Source organism: Macaca thibetana, chromosome 11 (assembly GCF_024542745.1).
Source record: "Macaca thibetana thibetana isolate TM-01 chromosome 11, ASM2454274v1, whole genome shotgun sequence".
In the NCBI taxonomy this organism is placed as follows: domain Eukaryota; kingdom Metazoa; phylum Chordata; class Mammalia; order Primates; family Cercopithecidae; genus Macaca; species Macaca thibetana.
In genome coordinates this window covers 102,497,333-102,519,487 of record NC_065588.1, presented here as the reverse complement: position 1 = coordinate 102,519,487, position 22,155 = coordinate 102,497,333, and the positions used below count along the sequence as shown (strand labels likewise).

The following is a 22,155-nucleotide window of genomic DNA, read 5'->3' as shown; positions in this document are numbered from 1 at the left end:
GCAGCGCTATTCTGGGGCATCTAGAAAGGAGGGGAAGTCTGTTGCTCTCAGGCATTTCTGAGTTTTCAGATCCAACACATATCTAGAAGTAGCCCCGCCACCCTCAACCCCTGCTCCCCCATTGACTCACAAGCAGGAGAGCTGGATTTGCTGGAGGAGTCACTTGTAAAGCTCTGCCTGGAGCACTCACAGTCACTGAGCGAAGCCATGCTTTCGGAAAACCGGGAAGAATCAGAATCGCTTGGCTGGTCCTCTCCCACACACTGCTTCTCGCCATTGAAGGGCATTTTGGGTCACTTAAGTGTGGGTAAAAAGGTAGCACCTGCACAGACAAACAGACCCTGCATCAATGTTCTAGTTTGCTTTCTCTCTTTGCCAACATTTGATGTCCCACTGATGGCATTTCTTGCAAATGCTACCTTCTCCAGGAAGCCTTGCTTTTAGCCAAAGTGAACAGCACTCCTCTTGGGATGTCTGCAGCACATCTCCTGCATTTCCAGGTGAGTACTTAGCTCCTTGTATATTAGTTCCTTGTTATTTTCTTCCCATGGCTACTTCTGAATCTCCTTAGCAGAGATTGTGTCTTGTCCACGACCAGTGCCAAGTATATGACAAGTATTCATTCAGTGTCAGCTAAATCAGAATCCCTGAATCTCATTTGGTAAGCTTCAACCAGAACATTTGCAAGCTGATATCACGACACGTTAACCAGCCTGGTACTGCCAAAGCCCAAGCCCTAGAGCAGAGAATTTACTGCTTAAGCCTATCTTATTAGATTTAAACGTCAAAATTCCCAGTTCCCTGTCATGCTCTTATTTGAATATCTTAAAGTTTGTTTCCACTTTGTCTTTTTTTCCCCCAGTTATTCCCCTGTAATATAACAACTGTGCTATGCATGCTCTGCTCTTAATTTTTCTCTACTACAGTTGCCTCAAATGAGCTCTGGCTGCTTTTCCAAGTGAAAATGAATAAGAGCTTCCAGCCATGAGAATTTATGAACTAGCTTAATAGTTTTAACTGTCCATTTCATTTTTCTACTTTAGCTGGATAGCACACTTGGTTTTTTAATTGTATTTAACAAGGCAGAAAAGTGCAAAGATTAAAATAATTGGGAGTCAGGAGTCCAGGGTTTGTGACCTGAGTTCATCATTAATGTGCCGTGTGACTTTATGCACATTTTTCTGAGAGGTTGGGCCAGTTATAAGGTTTCCCTCAGCTAGGAATATAAGATGCTCCAAACCCAGAGTTCCATGAGGCATCACTAGAAGTTCTGAGAAATTAAATGTGCTTATGCCAGGCATGCTTAATAATGTGTAACTATACTTGTAACTATACTTTCTTCCAGCAATTCACTGGAGGTAGAGTTCCTGACACAGGGGCTGCAATGGAAAATTTTAAAAATGTTTAGAAACTTGTTTAGTGGGTATACGCCTCCATATTACAACTGGGCCTTAGTGTATCCAAGCAGAAGCCTGTATTTGAAGCCAAAATGTCCATTATGACTCTATTAAAAAATTGTCTGTTTCCTCATACAGGCTTACTAAGAATACCTAATTCATAGGGTTGGTGTGAGATTTCAGGTACTCAATACATGCAGAGTGTTTGGAACAGTCACTGACACAGTAAACAGTATACAAATGTTTTCTATTATTTGCTTTTTCTTGTTAATATCATTGCCTCAGGACTTAAACACTCTGGAGGGAAGAACAGTTTTAGGTCAGGATAACACCATGTTCTTCAACAGACAAACAAGGCTGGTAGTTAACATGGAACAGAACTCTTGGCACTTGTTTGACAGACAAAAGCCAAGAGTGAATGGCCCATCACTGTGTGAATGTTCTTCCGTGAGTTCCTTCATACCTGCTCTTACCTTTCTCGGTCTTGAGTTTCCAAGTAAGTCACCTGGGGACAAAGCTACTCGATTCAAAAGGCACTGAGGATATTTAGACTGCTTTAAAAACTATTTTGGATTCTCCCTTAGACTGATGATCATGAAACCAGGCTGTTTCTTTAAGAAAGGTAATACTCCTTATGCAAACTTAGATCTACCTAACTTTTGATACTGCAACTCACAAGTAAATCAAACAACTTTTCAGAAACATCACATCTCATCATACCTGGAGAATTTAATCACTGGTCAAAGGTAAAGTCAACAGAAAAGACTGAAGATGACTCCAAGTAAAGCCTCCAACACGATAGCAGGTCACTATTCAAAGAAAACTAAGTACTGTCATATTTGCATTTTTTATTGTATTATTCCATCACTTTGTGATAATAGATACAATATTATGTCATTTCTTCTGAAACCAATCACTGGAATGCAGCAAGCATTCAAATATTTATTGTTGAATAAATGAATGGTAGTAAGACTACTGACATTCAAGAGGTGTGAATGGGTACAAGGACTTGAAGGGGCTAGTACTGTATTTCACTATAGATAGACAGGAGATTGGTTTTTAATTTGCTTGTGATTCCTCAGCTTGTGTCCAGCTTTACTTCCTTATTTCCTTTCTGCAGCAACTCTATCTGCAAATAGTTCTGCACTGGTTCAGGATTGCAAAGATACACTGATGATAACACACGTCACTGAAGTCGTTAAGAACATTGCCTCTGGAGCTAGGTGGACTGGGTTCTCAATCCTGGCTCCTCTTGATTATTTACTGACTAGAAACAGAGAACTTACCATTTGTAAAATGGGGACAATAATAGTATCCACCTTGTAGAAGTGTTGTGAAGATTAACTGAAATAGTATCTGTCAAGTTCTTAAGCCCCTAGTAAGTGCCTGACGGATGTCAACTATTATTTTATTCTTACAAAAGAAGTTACAAGTCCCGAAAATGTAATGTCATAAAAAACAAAGAAAGGTTGAGAATATGTTCCAGATGAAAAAAAAGAAGAAAAAAAAAAAAAAAAAAAAAACCACTTGATAACTGAGTGCAATAGGTGATCCTAGAGTGGATCCAGTACTGAAGCAAAAATGCTGTAAAGGACAGTATCAGTCAATCAATAACACTGTTAACAATATTTGAATCTATTGTCTATTGTCCAATGTTAAATATACTGAAGTTGAAACGTACTGTGCTTTTCTATTTTGGAATAAAGGGCCATGACATAATACAACTTTTTCTCAAATGATTCAAATGAAAGAGAAAGAGAAAAAATAATAAAGCACATAGGGCAAAATGTTAATAGGTGCATCTGAGTAAAAGGTACACAACACGGTATTCCTTGTATTATTCTCGCAACTTTATCTGTAAGTTTGAAAGTATTTCCAAATGAAAGGTTAAAAGAGAAGATGATGGGCTGAACTGAAACTTCAAGATTCAAATTCAGAACAGTCCAACCTCTTGCAGTTTTGAAATTTTGATTGTGCCCACCGCTGTGATGACTTAAATACCACTCTATTACAAGAACTCTTCTAGACAGTCAAACTTGTCCTGATGTCCTTCTTGAACAGTGCCCTCCAGAAGAGGCAAAACATAATCCTTTTTAAGAGTTCATCCCTAGGTGGGTTCCCTTTTCCTAAGTCTCTGGGCCATGGTTTACGACCCTCTGTGATCTTAACTCTGCCCATCTCATTCTGCAGTGTTCTCCCACTAACCCCTCATGATCTTCTTTGGGTTCCTCAGACATGCCAAACTTCCTATTTCAGGGCACTCACACCTGCTATTCTCTCCCCGTGAAATGTTCCTCTCCCTGATCTCCTTGTGGTTGGTTCCCTGTTGTCATTCAGATTTGAAATTTAATGTCACCAACTTCGAAGTAACCTTCCCTGATAGCTACACTCACTGCATCTAAATGAGCCAGCTAGAGCTTAGAACACTGCCTGGGCTAGAGCAGGAGCTCAATGAATATAGTTGCATGAACTAATTACGCCACACTCCTATTCATAAGACACCTTGAGTTTTCCTTCTTTTCTGCCTCACTCACATTACTCATATTCCCATTATGCAGTCACTTACAGTACTACACTTGTGTGCATATCTGTCTCCCACTAGATTTTAAGCTGCTGGTGGAAGCTGTGACTCTCCTCTCCAATTCCCAGTGCCTACTTCAATGCATTTGCAAGGCACCAAAAATTCAAACTAGCAAAGACCCACAGTTCCAGGAGCTTAAAGAAACTCACGTGTAGCAAATAATAACAATTACAGCTAACAGTCACTGAGTGCTTATTACTACCTCAATAATAAGCCATCAATAACTGCTCTATGATAAGTTCTTTATATATTTTATCTCCTTGAATCCTCATTATAACCTTGTTAGCTAAGGTATCATTCCAATTTTATCATAAGATCCTGAGGCCCAGAGAGGTTGCATTACTTGCCCAGTGATTCACAGCAGCGTAGAGGCACAACTCAAATCCAGGAAGCAGATCCCTGAAACCCATGCTCTCTACCACTCCAGGATGGCTGGAGAAAATTTGGTGTGCTGCTCACTCTTTCCACTCCCACTGGCAAATCGATCTACCCATCACCATGTGGACCCTCGCACACGTGGTAGCAAGCTGATCTTATCCTGGTATGGCTGCTCAAGTGCCATTCTGTGAAGGGCATCACCGAAGGAGTTCGTCACCCAAAACAATTCACCACCACCCCGCTACAGTGACAGAAAATCCTCTCGGAGGGAGCCATTCTTTATGCACCACAAAATCCCTAGTTAAACCCCACGTTAGCAAAAAGGTTAACTGCTTACAGTCATAAACATTTTGGAGTGAAATATTCAGATTACCCAGCAGGGCCTTGAGGAATGGAACCCATCCAATTAAGGTTAGCTCATGTAAAAAAGAAACTTCAAGAAACATCTAGTGGGTACCATCCTTTAAGACCAGATCAAGGTCAGATGCAAGGACAAGCCTTCGCATATGTGTAGTAAAGGGAAGGGAGTCAGAGGACTAAGTCTGGGCTCTGAAGAAAAAAGTTGCAGATGATGTGAAAAATTTCCCTCTTCTGCAAAATGCTGCTTTAGAATCAGTCTCAAATAGCAGTGCTAAAGTTATTCATCCACAGCAAAGCAAAAACCATAGAGCAGAATAAAGTTATTCATCCACAGCAAAGCAAAAACCATAGAGCAGAGGGATAGGGGCCTACACCATTCATCTAGACAATACTGGTCTTCATCAAGTTAGAACCAACAAAGAGCTAGATAAAAGTCAACAAGCCAGTCACTGTCTACAAAGCAGATGTTCACGTTACATATGGCATTACAGCATCAGGGAGAAGGATTCCTAGGCACTTTTCATATTTGAAAGCACTCCTCCCACACTTGCTGGTCTGTTTTCTGTTAATACCTGTGCTTCCCCTTCTGGGGCCCTCAACCTCTCACAAAATGGCATTGAAGCTGCATCCACACATGACTGGGTATCTTTGGTCCTGGGCCTCTTCAAATCAGGCAATTTCCACTGGCTGTCAGGGTGATGCATGAAATCCCTAGAGAAGACAGGAAAAGGACCACAGAAGGGAGCCTCCTCAAGTGGGAACCACTGAGATAAACTCATTATCCGTTGGCAGGTAAGAAGAGCAAGGTCCCTGATTGGGCTGGTGACCATGGGTGCTGAGACGCCCACTGGGGACAAGGACAACTTGTTCAGTTTCTTCACAGTTAAGGTAGCAGGACAACCATCTAAGATTTTCCCAAACTGCAGTCATTTGAGTACCACTCTTTATGACTATTTCTACATCTCCCTCCTTACCTATGCTATAATTTACTAACCGTGTCTCTTTATCTTAGCTAGATTTTTGCATTTAAATGTATTTATTTTAAAAGGAAATTCTGTCATTGTGAAACTGCTTACTTAATGGAACAGATTTTCTTAATAGTAACGAAAACAAGTAACCATGTTCATCCATGTGCCACCTTAAATCATTGCTATTACCCCCACTGGTGCCACCTACAGTAGCAGCTTTGGGAAGCACAAGCAACCCCTGAGGGTACAGCGTTCCAGCCCAGGCCCGATCGGCATTTCTCCACCTCTTCCCCTTAACCTAAGGTCCCGGCAAGGGGACGCAGCAGCAGTCTGCACGACCTCGCCCATGTCCTCTGGCCGCCCCTCCCCTCCAGCAGCACCACGTTTCCTGTCAAAACAAACCCTTGGGGGAGGGGACGGCGGAGGCAGAGCCGAGTGCCCGGGAAACCACGGCAACAAACTCCAAACACACGCGGCCGGGCCCGCCCGGCCTCTACCCTGGCTCAGTTCCCCACTCCAGCCCGGCCGAGGGGTGCGGGGGAAGGGGGTGCCCTGGGCAGTGATGGCGGGATGCCGCTGGTACCTGTCCAGCAGGATTTAAACAGCGGCGAAGCGGCCTCCGGGGCCCGAAGTCTGTGTCCACCCCGACACGCGGGGCGGCCACTCGGTGCCCCGCTCCCCGCTGCCACGCGGGACGGCAGTTCGAGGTCAAACAAGGGGACGTGGAGTGGTGAGACAAGAATTAGGAGACCAGCTTGATGGCCCCTGCCCCGCCGTCCCAGCATGGAGTTCCGAGATAGGGCGGAGGAGCCTTCGGGCTGCAGCAGTGTCCCCTCCGTTGGCCCCGGCCGGTCACCTGCGAGCCGGCAACGCCTTCCCCGTGAAGGATACGCACCGGGTCCAGCACGTAGACAAGAGGAGAACGGCGACGGAGTGATCCCGCGTGAGGGCTCTCTGGGCGTCCCCTCACCGAGCACAGCACTATCACCTCGAAAACTCACCAGTCCAACAACCCCCCCAACCCCAGCGTCCCCCCCGCGCAACGCGGTATTTAAAGGGCCCTGAGGGACTCTAGGGAGGCAGCCACGGCGCGGCCATCACAAAATCGGATAGCGGGGGGACGACGGCACGACGGGGCAAGGGGATCCAGGGCCCTTCAGGCTCCGATAGCCGAGCGCTCACAGACTGAACCTATTAGACAAACAGTCTTGGTCATGTTTAAACCAGAGAAGCCGAGGACAGCTCGGATGGGAGGGTGTTTCGGATGCGAGACGGCACGGTCTCCCCGCGCGGCAAGTGGTGCGGTCCGGGCTGCCGGGGGCGGGGAGAGAAGTGTTTACGGAACTGAGGCCGCCGCACCGACGGGAGCGCCGGGCGTTGGGGGCGGGGCTTGACGGAGCACTGGGGGCGGGGCCGAGCGGGGGTGCTGGGGTCGGGGGGCCGAGCAGGGGCTCTGGGGGCGGGGCGAAGCCGGCGGCCGAATTTCCAGCGGAGCGCGGAACGGATCCCCTGGGCTTCCGGGGGCACCCGCGTGGACTGCACCGCGAGCTCCCAGCCGTGCGTGGAACATTGAGTGCCCGTACACCCCTGTCTAGACGGGGCGATCCAAACTGGGTGCCCACCACAACACTGTCCACACTTACAGAGACAACCCAACTAACAACGCTGCTGGTGAGCTTTCCCACGGACGTCAGCGACTAACCGCGTCATCTCCAGTTGCGTCTACACCTCCACATAAACACGGATTCAGATTTGCACCTGCACGGGACAGTTAGCTCCTGGGAGTCACACCCATCCAGGCCCTCTGAAGACTTGGTGTGCGTGCAAAAGATAAAGCGTCTTACTTCCTCTGGGGATCTTGGCAGCACCTATCTCCCGGAGAAATTTCGACCTTGGTTAATGTAAATAACCAGTCCCAGGAGGGCTCTGTGCCGTCTGGCCTGCTGCTCCGCTCCTGCTGTGGGCGTGCTTGAGGGTGTAGAGAAACAAGCTTCCCCCAACTGCTCACATCAAAACCATGCCCTCTGCCAGGTGTAAATCGGTGCTGTATTACTTGGGAAATAGTTTCATGCAGGAACTACTTACATGAAGTTTGTATAGACTGAAGTATTTCTGTTTAGTGCCGAAATTATGTCTGGATTGTGGAGGCAAATTGGCCACCACCAATCAAAAACAACAACAGCAGCAGCAACAACAACAAACAACAGGCAACATTTTAAAGCAGGGTAGAAAGTCAGTTGTTTAGTGGTTACAACACAGACTACTTTATGGTTCCAATCCTGGCTCTGACATTCACTATGCATGAGATCGTGGTCTCTGGGGATAACAATGATAGCTATTTCCTTGGGTTATTGTGAGGATAAAGTGAAATAAAGCTTGTGAAGTGCTTAGCTGGGTACACAATAAGCATTCAATAAGTATTAACTATTTGGCAAACCACTGTGGCCAAACTCAGCTGGTGATCTGTATAAATTTGTATCTGTGCCTCCTTTTGCCACTTTCCTCTCTTCTCCTAAAATATACAACCTAATAATACAGGTTCAGAGATTAAATAGAAGGTGCTGTCCCCACCGGAGTTCTTCCCTACAAACATGCCCTTCTTTATGTCATTTGTTGGATAAATAATCAGGATGACAGAAGCCTCCAATTTCAATTCTTGCCAAATGACAGCCACCACACAACTGCCATCACCACCTTAAAAACTCCACAATAGAAAGATGAACACCCAAATCCCCCAAACTTCTGGTAACTCTGTGACAATGACACATGGCGACATTACTTCCTTTGTTAGCTTTGTAAGGATTTAAGTACTGTTTTGTGCTATGACACAAGTTGGAGCAGGTGACCATGAGTCAGGGTAGTTGTCTCTAATACCTGAGTGACCAGCTGCCTGACCCTAGGCATGACACTTCTTTTAAAGTTCAGATACATAGCTCTCAAAGCCACCAGGAAGCAGCTTTTGTCAAAGCAAGTTTCAACATGTGCTGGTGTACAAGCCTTGATGTGGAAGTGGTGGGGGTAACATCAGAGACCCAAGCTGAGATAAGAAATGATGCTGGAAATACTATCTTTTGTTACTTTAATGTTAAATAACTTGCTATCTGAAAACCCTTTGGTGAATTACCTGACCAACTGCCCTTGGCCTGACTTGTGTATAAAAGCACTTTGGGCCAGGTACGGTGGCTCAGGCCTGTAATCCAAGCACTTTGGGAGGCCAAGGCGGGTGGATCACAAGGTCAGGAGATGAACCATCCTGGCTAACATGGTGAAACCCCGTCTCTACTAAAAATACAAAAAATTAGCTGGGCGTGGTGTAATCCCAGCTACTGTGGAGGCTGAGGCAGGAGAATTGCTTGAACCTGGGAGGTAAAGGTTGCAGTGAGCCAAGATCACGCCACTGCACTCCAGCCTGGGCGACAGTGCAAAACTCCATTTCAAAACAAAAACAACACTTTGAAAAAATGGAGTGCTGTAAAATATAAAGCAGTTCCCTCAAAAATGAGCCTTGTATCACATTGTTGCTCAGAGGGCTCAGACAGTCATAACATAAAATCTTCCCTGCTCAGGTTATGTTCATGACTTTCTGAGAAAAAACAAACAGACAAACAAACAAACAAACAAAACCCCAAAGTCTGAAAAGGCAACCTCTTTAGTAAGTAAAACAATTAGCATTTTATTTGAAGAAGACATATTATTACACGTAGTTTTTCTAACTTACATTTTTTGAACCACTTGGAGAACTGACAGTAATAACAATTTGTTTTCTCCCTATAAATTACACGGTAGACCAAATGTGGTCTATCACTCTTGGCAAAAGACTAAGGGCAGATAAAATTTTTGTTCGATGAAGAAATAGAAATACTCATTTTCTTTTTACACTTCTGAAATCTGAGTTTTAAATTATAATAAATCATGGACAAAAATCCAAAAATGTACTTACAGTTGGATTTGCAACCTCTCAGCCTTATAACTTTTCTAGTGGAGTTGCATCTTGTACTTTAATGTAATGCAAATTTAGCTATACGGGACTCATCTAGGACAGAATATGAGGAACACAAGAGAATAACTGAAATACTTCCAGTGATCTTGTCCCCTATTTCTCTCCATAGGAGTTTGAGGCTTCTCTTCCTGTGTTGATCAGAGTTTCTGAGCTTCTCATTATGTTCCAAACTTCTTTCCCATGGCTGGCTTCATGGGCGTGCAGTCTGGGCAGTCGCACAAGGTCCCACCCTTGGAAGAGCCCTGTGCTTGGTTTAACACTTTGCTGCTGTTTTGTTGAGATTCTTAATATTGTGCTTTTTGAAAGAGGGGCCTTGCATTTTCATTTTGCACTGGACCTGGCAAATTATGGAACTGGTCCTGATCTCCCCACACAGAATATGAGTCTAGTGGTTAAAGACACTTATTTTCCTGCCCCTAAGTGCCGATCAATTATTTCAACTAGTGCTCAGTCGAAGAAACTTATGTCTGTTTCAATGCTGGAAGAAAAGAAATAGCCCCAAACAAACAAAAACAACAAAAACTTGGTGTATCCCAGGTCTTATGGCTCATTTAAAAATTTTCAAGAGTAATTTTCACTGCACTTTGATCTCATGGTCTTCCTTAAGAGCCTAATCCCTCATGTAAGATGTGAGTCCATTGTAACTGAAAAAAAAACAAAACAAAACAAAAAAATGGGCCGAACATGGTGGCTCATGCTTGTAATCTCAGCACTTTGGGAGGCTGAGGTGGGTGGATCACCTGAAGTCATGAGTTCGAGACCAGCCTGACCAACATGGTGAAACTCCATCTCTACTAAATAGAAAAAATTAGCCAGGCATGGTGGTGCATACCTGTAATCCCAACTACTTGGGAGGCTGAGGCAGGAGAATCACTAGAACCCGGGAGGCAGAAGTTGCAGTGAGCCGAGATTGTGCCATTGCACTCTAGCCTGGGCAACAAGAGTGAAACTCAGTCTCAAAAAAAAATGGCCGGGCATGGTGGTTCACACCTGTAATCCCAGCAGTTTGGGAGGCCGAGGCAGGAGGATCACTTGAGGTCAGGAGTTTGAGACCAGCCTGACCAACATGGTGAAACCTCGTCTCTACTAAAAATACAAAAAGTTAGTTGGGCATGGTGGCACACACCTGTAATCCCAGCTACTTGAGAGGCTGAGACAGGAGAATTGCTTGAACCTAGGAGGCAGAGGTTGCAGTGAGCTGAGATTGCACCATTGCACTCCAGCCTGGGCAACAGAGCGAGAGTTTGTCTCAAAAAAAAAAAAAAAAAACTAAAAATTAAATTAATTTTTTTTAAAAGGAATCCCACTTTTTTCTCTCCCCTGTCCATCTTAAGGTGCTACAGAAAGGGCCAAAAATCAGTGAGGGGGAAAATACAATAGAAAGCAAAAAGAAGAAAATGAATTTGGCTAATACACATGCTAGAGAATTAGGCCCTGAATGTTCAAAAAGTAACTGCATACCTCCTACTCAGTTTTACTGTGAGCTCTAAAAATAAGGTCTATTAAAAAAAATTAACCATACCTTTTAGGCAAATTTTTTTGTTCTACATACTTTCATTTGGAAGATAAGGTAGATCTAGGCAATCGACCAGTTTTGACTATTAGCTGATGCTTGAACAATTTTCCAAAGCACCAAAACCAGTTTTCTTTTGACTCCACTGAACTGAATTAGTAAAAGATTAGCAGTTATTTCTCATTTCAATTGCCTGTACCTTCACATTTAGGCACTGCCCAGTCCCTGACCCTGTCACATACTAAAAAGACAAATATTCTTAGTAATCCCTACACCCCTCCCTGGGCCCCTTCCTCTTACCTGGGCACCACTGTTGTCCCCTGGGAAGCAGAAACAGAATGAAAACAAGCAGTGAAGACAACTCTGGGGCAGGAAGTGGGAGGGGCCAAAGAGAGTTGAAGCTCAAAGGAGCACCTATGGGAGGCCAAACAGGTGATGGCTCAGACCTCTGACCAAGCCAGTCACTCTCTTTAGCCCACCTCCAGGCCAGCAGGCGATCAACCATTTTCTAAATGATTGCTTTGCTAAAGTGTTCGTGGATGAACACTTAGGCCCTCAGTTTTAAAATAAAATGAAATAGCCAAATGGGCATGAGGAAGAGCTACTAAAATAAGATGCAATCTCCAGAAGACATAAAGGAAGGATTAAGAAATGTGACTCTTTAGATACACGATTCAACATGAAAACATGAGTTGCAGAACGCTGATTATGGAGTGACACGATTTATGCTAGCGAGAGCTTACACTAGAGACAGCACATATGCATTGTGCATATATGAAATACATAGAAATGGACTAAAAAGAAACTGAACTGTTTAGGAGGCTACTTAGGCAAGTTAGTTCCTCGTTTATTCCGTATTCATTCAAACAGCTTATTTCTTTTGCAATGAGAATGTCATTCATATATTACTAGTCTATTTCACACTGCCATACAATGCAACTACTCTTATCATTGTATGTCCTCCTAAATATACCTTAGTGAAGATAGGCTATGATACTGCACAATAAGCAAATTTCCCATCTCTTTTTTATTCATATTTAAGAAAGCCATGACAATAAATGGAGCTTTTCATATAAAGTATATAAAAGAACAGATTTGCAAAAACTCCCTCACTATGGTATGTCAAAATTATTAATGCTGGGTGGGGGAATATTGATCCTTACTTTTTAAGTTCTTTTTCTCAAGCCCTATTCTTCGATAGCCAAAGTGCATGCAGTTTGCTTTCATTTTCAACATGTTTTTGCCCCAAACTCTGACCTATAAAACCTTACCTTTCTTTGATGATAAACTGGACAAATGTCCTTTCTCAAAGTGATATGGGACTTAAATAATTACACTACCTTTTCTTTTTTTTTTTTTTTTTTTGAGGCAGAATCTCACTCGGTCAGCCAGATTGGAGTTCAGTGGCGTGATCTCGGCTCACTGCAACTTCTGCCTCCCGAGCTCAAGTGATTCTCTTGCCTCAGCCTCGTGAGTGGCTGGAATCACAGATGTGTGCCATCACACCTGGCTAACATTTTGTATTTTTAGTAGAGATGGGGTTTCACCATGTTGGCCAGGCTGGTCTCAAACTCCTGACCTCAAGTGATCTGCCCCTTGGCCTCCCAAAGTGCTGGGATTACAGGCATGAGCCACCACATCCAGCCATACCTTTTGAAGATAAAAAATTGAGAGCTCTGAACATTCAGATGCCTGTACAGTAGCTTTTACCTGAGTTCCAGGGCATTCTACAGGAAGGTCGTATACTAGGGCACTAAGGATTTATGTTGACTAAAGAGATACTCAGCAGTGACTCACTCAGTTGGCAGGTCAAGAATAGAAACCAGAAGAACTCACTTCATGGCTTCTCTCTGCAAATACACACATACACACGTGCAGTGTCACATGCAAAGTATTATCCATTGGCATAATTATCTAATTTCCATAACAACATGTCAACAAGCATACCAGCTCTGTACCAACTAAGTGCCCAAAGTATTTATAATCACATTCCATTACTCTTGAAGGGTGCCTGGACCAGATACTGGGGTGGCTGTGCCTTCCAGAAAGCAAGAATGGAATGCTGCTTTATACAAAAATATGAAGCTGTTTACATAGATATATATTCACATCACCCCCCCCCCCACACACACACACACACACACGAAACATTTCTGGCCAATTCCCTCAGAGGGATCCCAGGCCATGCCGTTATTTATGTTACATGTACATCTGCATGTACGTTATCAGTAAGTTCCTGAAAAGCTCAGTATAGGCCAGGAGCGGTGGCTCATTCCTACAATCCCAGCATTTTGGGAGGCTAAGGTGGGCGGATCACCTGAGGTCAGGAGTTTAAGACCAGCCTGTTCAACATGATGAAACCCCATCTCTATTAAAAATACAAAAAATTAGCCAGGCATGGTGGCACACTCCTGTAGTCCCAGCTACTCGGGAGGTTAAGGCAGGAGAATCACTCGAACCTGGGAGGCAGAGGCTGCAGTGAGTCAAGATTGCACCACTACACTTTGGCCTGGGCGACAGAATGAAACTCAGTCTCAAAAAAAAAAAAAAACCCAAAAAAACCCCCAAAAAAACACCTCGGTATAATTATACAAATAAATTTTAATAAATTTTAATGTTCAAGCTGAATTCTTTATTTAAAGGAAGACCTCTGTGATTATACATGGACATTTTAAAAAATGGCTTTTTAAAAGTTGTAAGCATTACATAGATCAAAATTTTCAAAGAATCAACTGAGGTACAAAATCATTGTATATAATGAGGAAATGTGGTATGGTGGAAAGAGGGTGGGCTTTGGGTTCAGACAGACCAGAGGGTTGACAACTGAGTTCCACCACTCATTATACATATGTCCTTATCCCTACAGGTATAAAACGGGGATAATAATGTTGTGGGGGCCATTTGTCATTTTGGTGATCCAGCTTCCCAAATGGTAAACTGTTATTTATGATAGAAGCCAGAGAGGGGATGATATGCTAATCCCATTCATACTTTACTGCTGGAGCTGGAAAGGCATTCCGTCTTCCCAGACCCCGGCGGCTGTAGCATGGGCATGGGACCTACGCATGTTCTATCAGATGCTGACCACCACAGGTAGATAAGAGTGATTCACAGAGCTACAGTGGTGGTGCCCAATGCTGATGACACCAGCTATGGCATCCCTAGCATGGTCTTAGGTATACCTGGCTTCCTTTAGTTCTTTCCCAAGCTTGGTTCTTCAGTCTAAAATATGTTAGAGTCACTCACTAGCTACTTCCGTGAGCTCCCAAGACCCTCTGGTCTCAGTTCCATGAGCTACAAAGACCCTTCTGGTCTAGTCAGACTAGGGTGTATTATTTGCCACTAAGAACCTTGCCTAGAACAAATACCCCATAACCCGTGGGAGAATTAAAAGGAATAATGTATATGAAGAGTTGAGCAGAGTGCCAGGGACATTGTATGGATCAGTAAACTGTAACTACTATTATTATAGTAGTTATTTTAATGATTTAATATTTACAGTTTTGACAGGTCCTAGGCAACTTGAAGGTCTGTGACATGTGATAATTTAAAATTCTGCCAAGGAGCAAATTTGAATCCAATAAGTTAGTGGTACAACAGTCATTTATTTAGCTAACAAGTGAGCCTAACACATCACCCAGTATTTATATATCAATATGAGGATTACTATTCTCCACTCATTAGGCCAGTAAGTCAGGATCCATTCAGGAAAATAATATAACATTATATAGTGTTAAGAACAATGATCCAAAAACTTGGATAATTATCCAAACGTTATCCAAAGGCTTGGAAATAGGCAAAAGGGATTGATGGATGTCCTTTAGTAGGGTGCTGTGTAGTGCTGTGTAGTAGCAGACTCGTGCAAGGATTCATGCATTATCTAGGACTGTGTACCTTTGTTGGACTTACTACTCATTATTGGTTCGGATATTTCAGAACTTTGTAAAGGCAAATGTTACTTTATTAAAAACTGATAACAAAGGCCCAGTGTAGTGGCTCATGCCTGTCATCCCAGCACTTTGAGAGGCCAAGATGGGCAGATTGCTTGAGGCTAGGAGTTGGCGACCAGCCTGGGTAACATAGAGAGATCTTGTATCTACAAAAAAATACAAAAATTAGCTGGGCATGGTGGCATGTGGCTGTAGTCCCAGCTAATCAGGAGGCTAGAGCGGGAGGGTCCCTTGAGCCCAGGAGTTCGAGGCTACAGTGAGCTATCATCACGGCACCTCACTTTAGCCTGGGTGACAGAGATAGTGGGTCAAAAAATCAAAACCCAAAACCCAAAACAAAACAAAATACCAAAAAATTGATAACAATGCCAATTATTCTTGTCCATTTCTAATACAAGTAAAATCATTTCTGTTCTATAGAAAAGATAAAATCTTACTATTTATTACCTTGTAAGAAATTAACCAATTTTGTAGCTAACCTAGTAAGATACAAATCTTATTGTAAGATTTTTAAAAATGCGTTTCTTGATGGGATATATAAACCCCTATTTCTCAAATGTTCCTTAAATCAACTTTACCATTTTACTGGCTAACTCTTTAATTGATGAAATAAATATTTTTTTAAGCCTGTGTTTGATCTATTTCATATAAGTCATGTTTTTAACTTGTTGAAAATTATATTTTGACAAACAGAAGTCAATCCAAGGGGCCACGTAGAAGGAGCATGTAATCCAGAACTGACAAGCCCCAGGTAGGCTTCTTAGAGAAAGGAGTAGCCAAGCAGAGACATGTACAAGAAGTTCTCAAGTGATCTCAATAAAGCAGACTCAGGCCCCTAAATCAGTATTTAGGTAAAATTCGTGGTTGAAAAATAAGGCTGATATGAGCTTAACTGATAAGGAAGAAAATTGGAACTGCTTAGCTAAAAATCTGGATTGATTTAAACTGCTTCAGTGTTGCTTTTATAATTTTCAAAAATGGCAGCAGATAGTTCACTTTGGAACCACAGGTACATGCTAACTGTGGGAAATTCACCATTCTTGCCAAATGAGGTGAGGAACTCAATTCACTTTGTAAATCTACATAGATGGTTCTGCGCAATTTCTTCAGGAGCCCAGAGCTCAATCATAAGCTTGGTGTAGAGGGCATTGCAATGAGTGGCTTTCAGCCCACAGGCGGACTTTGAATTTGAATGCCACAAGCCCACCTCTCTTATGTGTAGCCTACTTCATACATGAATCACCTAGTTCTTTAAGCATTTTTGCCATCTCCATGAAGAAAAGTAGGGCCCTTAGTATTGTTTTCACCCATGAAATCTGCTATGCATGACTAGATACAAAAAAACAGACCTCAGGAAAGCTTTTAAATGTGCAGCATGTGTCACACATGTCCTGTGATTATTGGAGGATGTGAAAGTCACTCACTTTAGACTGTGAGGAAAATCTAGATAGTTCCTGGGGTACAAGGAATGTCTTCTACTCATGAACACAAGCAATTTAACTGTCTAAGGGCTGAACTCAGAGGCTCAAATTACCTGACTTTGGACTAACAAGGGTTTCAGGGTTTTTTTTTCCTTTTAGCAGGAGGGGTTGTGCAAAAATTAAACTTCTCCTGAGCACCTAAAGTCTCCAGATGCTGGGCAGGTAGTGTTTACCAACAGTCCCCTCAATAGCTGCCTCTTATTCTCAGGCTACCTGATGGCTGAGACCATGATGTCTGTTTTGGGCAAGGTCATTCTCATACTTGCTCCATAAAAGGGGAAAATACAGGCATGGGAGCACAGCTCTGAGGCACATGCAGCTATGCCCTAACCCAAATGCACCTCTTGGTCGTGGGTGATGAGAATAGGAGTACTTCTGCCTGTGCATTGGAGCCTACAGTGAGCAATGCTTGCTTGTGTTTGCCCCAAACCCTTTTTCAGACAATAACTCTTTATATCCATCTTTGTTTCTTCATTTTTTATTTATTCATTTATTTTTTTTTAATTTGAGACAGAGTCTCACTCTGTTGTGCCCAGGCTGGAGTGCAATGGCATGATCTTGGCTCACTGCAACCTCTACCTCCCAGGTTCAAGCAATTTTCCTGCCTCAGCCTCCAGAGTAGCTGCGATTACAGGCGCCCACAACCACACCTGGCTAATTTTTTGTATTTTTAGTACAGATGGGGTTTCACCATATTGGCCAGGTTGGTCTCGAACCTCCGACCTCAGGTGATCCTCCCACCTTGGCCTCCCAAAGTGCTGGGATTACAGGTGGGAGCCACGGTGCCATGCCTGCCTATATCCATCTTTTAAATTAATCTATGTTCTTTTGCACAGTGCCTGTGACATAGTAGTTTCTCAGTGCTGTATATACTGATTGGTAAGAGGACATTAAAGGCACACTTCTAAATACTGGCTGGGAGTGCAGGAAGTTAGTCGGCAGGGACAATCACTGATTAGGAGGGAAATTAACTCTGACGAACTTTGACTATAACTTTCTTTTTCCTTTTTTCTTTCTTTCTGCTTTGCCTGAAAACCAGGAAATAGACAAGGTAGAGCGGTCAGAGAGCAAATCGTGAAAATTAAGAAGCAAATATATTCCCTTATCTCTGCTTAAATTACAAAGGGATCTCTGTGTCCCTTTAAAGAAAATCAAAAGCTATATGACCACAGAGGCTCTTGAGGAAAATCTAGATCGTTTTTCTGGAGACACAATAAGCTGAAACAAACCCCAGGCAAACCAAGAAAGATGAAGAATCATTTAGGACTACCCAGAATTTTGCAAAGTACGGTGATTAAGCAGTGTTTCAAACAATTACAGTCACGGTTGCTTAATGATCAGGATACACTCTGAGAAAAGCATCATTAGGTCCTTGTGCAAACATCATAGAGTGTACTTACACAAACTCAGGTGGCATAGCCTGCTACACACCTAGGCGGTATGGTCTAATCTATTGCTTCTAGGTTACAAACCTGTACAGCGTGTTACCATGCTGAATATTGCAGGGAATTGTAGTAACACTATGGCAAGTATTTCTGTGTCTAAACATATCTAAACATGGAAAAAGTACAGAAAAAATATGGTGTAAAAGATAAATTATGGTACACGTATTTAGGGCAGCTGACTGTAATCTCATGGGGCCACCATCATATATACTGTCCACCGTTGACTGAAACAGTTATGAGGTGCATGACTATATAATTATTTACAAAGACTCATAACAATATAAGCATTTCTTTTGGGGAATAGTAGCAGGGTTGGGAAAAATAGCATACAGGCAGTGGAAAGAGGGTAGATTTATTTTTAAAAAATCAACCTTCCTAAATACTGAAGGATTTTAGGCAAGCTGCGTAACCTTTCAAAGTCTGAATTATCTTATCTATAAAATGAGAATGATCAGGCCTAACTAATCGGGAATCCTGTGAAAGTAAAATGAAATGAACATATGTAGGCTATGTGCCAGAGAGTGACTTATCTACTTCCTTTACCTGCTGGTCACACAGCCTCCCTTATGGTTAGATATTGACATACTACGGGATTTACTGGATTCTGGCCAGTGAAATAGGAGGGAAGTGATGAATGGATTTTCACTCACTTTCTTGGGACTCCAGATTCATTTTTTGTGTGTGACAGGGTCTCGTTCTGTCACCTAGGCTGGAGTGCAGTGGCACAATCATAGCTTACTGCAATCTTGAACTCCTGGGCTCAAGATATCCTGCCTTGGCTTCTTGAGAAGCCGGGACTACAGGTACATGCCACTGTGTCCAGCTAATTTATTTTATTTTTGTTTAGTTTAGTTTTGTAGAGACAAGGTCTTGCTTTGTTGCCCAGGCTGATCTCGAACTGCTGAGCTCAAGTGATTCTCCTGCCTCAAGCCTTTCAAAGTGCTGGGATTACAGAGGTGAGCCACTGTACCTGGGTGCCCTGGATAAAGTTGTACCAATAAAATCGACACCATCACTGTTTCATTTATATATCTGGTTACATCTGTTCATCCCACTGGACCCTGTGCAGATAGGGAATCTTCTTCACGACTGTCTTTCTAGTGCCCGGTGTGGTGTCTGGTACAAAATTTGGTTCTTCATAAATATTTTGTAAATAAATAAATGAATGAGCTACCCCAAAGCTGAGTCTTGAGGGGTGAGTTAGCTAGAAAAAGAAAGGGAGTCAGAGTGTTCTAGGTAAGGGGACAGAATGACAAAACTCAAAGAGGTGAGAAATGGCAGTGTGTACCTAGCGGGGAAAAGCCAGACTTAAAGAGCAAGAGTGATAATACATTTCACATTATTTAGTTGATTTCTTTTTGTATAAGTCTCACCAATCAATTTTTTTCTTAATCCCATTGAAAACGAGTGGAGGCTGGGCATGGTGGCTCAAGCCTGTAATCCCAGCACTCTGGGAGGCCGAGACGGGCGGATCATGAGGTCAGGAGATCGAGACCATCTTGGCTAACACGGTGAAACCCCGTCTCTACTAAAACATACAAAAAACTAGCCGGGCGAGGTGGTGGGCGCCTGTAGTTCCAGCTACTCAGGAGGCTGAGGCAGGAGAATGGCGTAAACCCGGGAGGCGGAGCTTGCAGTGAGCTGAGATCCGGCCACTGCACTCCAGCCTGGGCGACAGAGCGAGACTCCGTCTCAAAAAAAAAAAAAAAAAAAAAAAAAAAAAAAAAAGAAAAGAAAACGAGGGGAGAAAAAGGCCAGGCGCAGTGGCTTATGCCTGTAATCCCAACACTTTGGGAGACCGAGGCAGGCAGATCACTTGAGGTCAGGAGTTTGAGACCAGCCTGGCCAACATAGTGAAACCCTGTCACTAATAAAACTACAAAAAAAATTAGCTGGGCATGGTGGCTCATGCCTGTAACCCCAGATACTTGGGAAGCTGAGGCAGGAGAATCACTTGCACCCAGGAGGTGGAGGCTGCAGTGAGCCAAGATCGTGCCACTGCACTTCAGCCTGTGTGATAGAGCAAGACTCTGTTTCAAAAAAGAAAAAAAAGAGAGGAAGAAAAGAGAAAACTAGCTTTTGGTCTAATATTCAGGTCCTGAAGCAGTGGTCTTATACATTGGTAGATCTTAGATTTTCCTGCCCACCATGCTTCTGTTTTCATATTTCCCAGGATTTCCCAAGGAGACGAGAGAAAGCCACAGAGACCAATGCTTCTGTGTCCATACCACTTCCCTGGATCATGGACTCCATATCTTGCTCTCTTCCTCCTCTCATCGTGTGTCGTCATGTCACACACCTACTCAAAAACCATCAGTGGCTCCCCATGACTCCCAAGTAAAACCCAAACTTCAAGGCCTTCATTGATTGGGAAGCAACCAATTCTTTCTTCCTTATCTTCCAGCAAGCTTTCTCTAGTTATTATGATTGTGTAACAAATTAGTCCCAAAACTTAGTGGCACAAAACAACCTTTCATTATGCTCACAGATTCTTGTGTATCAGGAATTTGAACAGGATTCAGCAGGGAAGGCTTATCTCTGCTCCACAATGTCTGCCACCTGAACTGGAAGACTTGAAAGTGGAGAGTAAGAGTCACTGGAAAATCTCCACACTTGTGTGTGGTGGTTGATGCTGGAAAGACTCCAGTAGCTGGGCCTATGGGGCATCTCTGCATCTCACTATGTGGCCTTTCCACATGGTCTCTCCAGCCCGGTAGCTTCAGGGTAGCGGGAATTCTCACACATGGGTTCCCAAGCACATGTCATGAGAGAGCATGCCAGGTAGAAGTTCTATCACCTTTCCTAGCCTGGCTTCAGAAGCCGTGAAGTGGCATTTCCATGACGTTCTCTTAGTTAGAAGCCTGTCATTAGAATCGGCTCATATTCAAAGGGAGGGGCATTAGACTCTACCTTTTGTAGGAAGTGTCAAAGCATTTGCAGACATGCTCTAAAACTACAGCAGTTCCCCCTTATCTGTGGTTTCACTTTACAAGGTTTCAGTTACTTACTGTCAACTGCAGTCTGAAACTATTACATGGAAAATTCCAGAAATAAACAATTCATAAGTTTTAAATTGTGTGCTGTTCTGAGAAGCATGATGAAATCTCGCCCCATCTTGCTCCGACCTGACCAGAACATGAATCATCCCTTTGTCTAGCATATCCATACTGTATACACTACCCGTGAGTCACTCAGTAACCCATTTGATTGACTGTGACAGTATTGCAGTGCTTGTGTTCAAGTGACCTTTATTTTATTTAATAATGGCCCCAAAGCACAAGAATAGTGATCCTCACATATTGTTATAATTATTCTATTTGATTACTAGTTATTATTATCAATCTTTTACTGTGCCTAATTTATAAATTAAACTTTATCATAGGTATGTATGTACAGGAAAAAACATAGTCTGTATAGGGTTTGATGCTATCCATGGTTTCAGGCATCCATCAGGGGTCTTGGAATGTATCCACCACAGATTAGGAAGGACTACGTACCACAAAACCCCACCATATTTGGCATACTTTAGGAATGCTAAGACACTCATGGATTCCTAAATTTGGGGTCCTGGTTTTACTTACACACTACCCTTTTCTTGCAATATCTTTCACCCCATAAATCCATCTGTCTCCCAAATTTCTACTTGCCATTTAAGATTCAGCTCAGATGCTTCCACGCTACCTGCATCATAACCTTCCACGGCTCCACCTTTGGAAGTAATTACGCCCCTCTCTGTACTCCCTACAGACCTCCATTTCAATTTCCTCTGAGTGACCTGAATACATGTTTGTTGAATGGATAAATAGAATAGGATAATAAAATCTCAGGTGTGAAAGTGACCTTAAGTGCTACCGAGAACATCCTTTTTGAGTTTATTTATTTCTATTCACGTCTGTTCCTCCTTTAGATTTTTAGTGTCTGGAAGGCAGGGACCAAATTTCACTCACCTCTGTAATCACCCCTCAGCCCAACCTTTAGTTCTTCCAGCAGTGATTTGGCCTCATAAGTCTTCAAAGAAAGTCAGGTAAAGGAAGAAACCTACCTCCCAACACACACCCCCCCGCAATGCACATTTGACTAAT

General features: G+C 43.1%; 1 protein-coding gene across 6 annotated transcripts in view; it reads right to left on the bottom strand.

Annotated features, from left to right (window-relative positions):
- Positions 1 to 6,703, bottom strand: part of TCP11L2 (t-complex 11 like 2) — a 42,899-nt gene extending 36,196 nt beyond the window's left edge. The window contains exons 1-4 of one of the 6 annotated variants that reach the window (XM_050748630.1): positions 5,289 to 5,747; positions 2,118 to 2,206; positions 420 to 566; positions 131 to 322 (exon numbers count right to left, since the gene is read on the bottom strand). In XM_050748630.1, coding sequence (XP_050604587.1) covers positions 131 to 287 — 157 coding nt within the window. In that variant the 5' untranslated portion in view covers positions 288 to 322; positions 420 to 566; positions 2,118 to 2,206; positions 5,289 to 5,747. Of the gene's footprint in view, positions 1 to 130; positions 323 to 419; positions 567 to 2,117; positions 2,207 to 5,288; positions 5,748 to 6,579 lie in introns of those variants that run through there. The other 5 variants (XM_050748631.1, XM_050748626.1, XM_050748627.1 and 2 more) reach the window with 5 other exon arrangements.
- Positions 6,704 to 22,155: the final 15,452 nt, after the last annotated feature.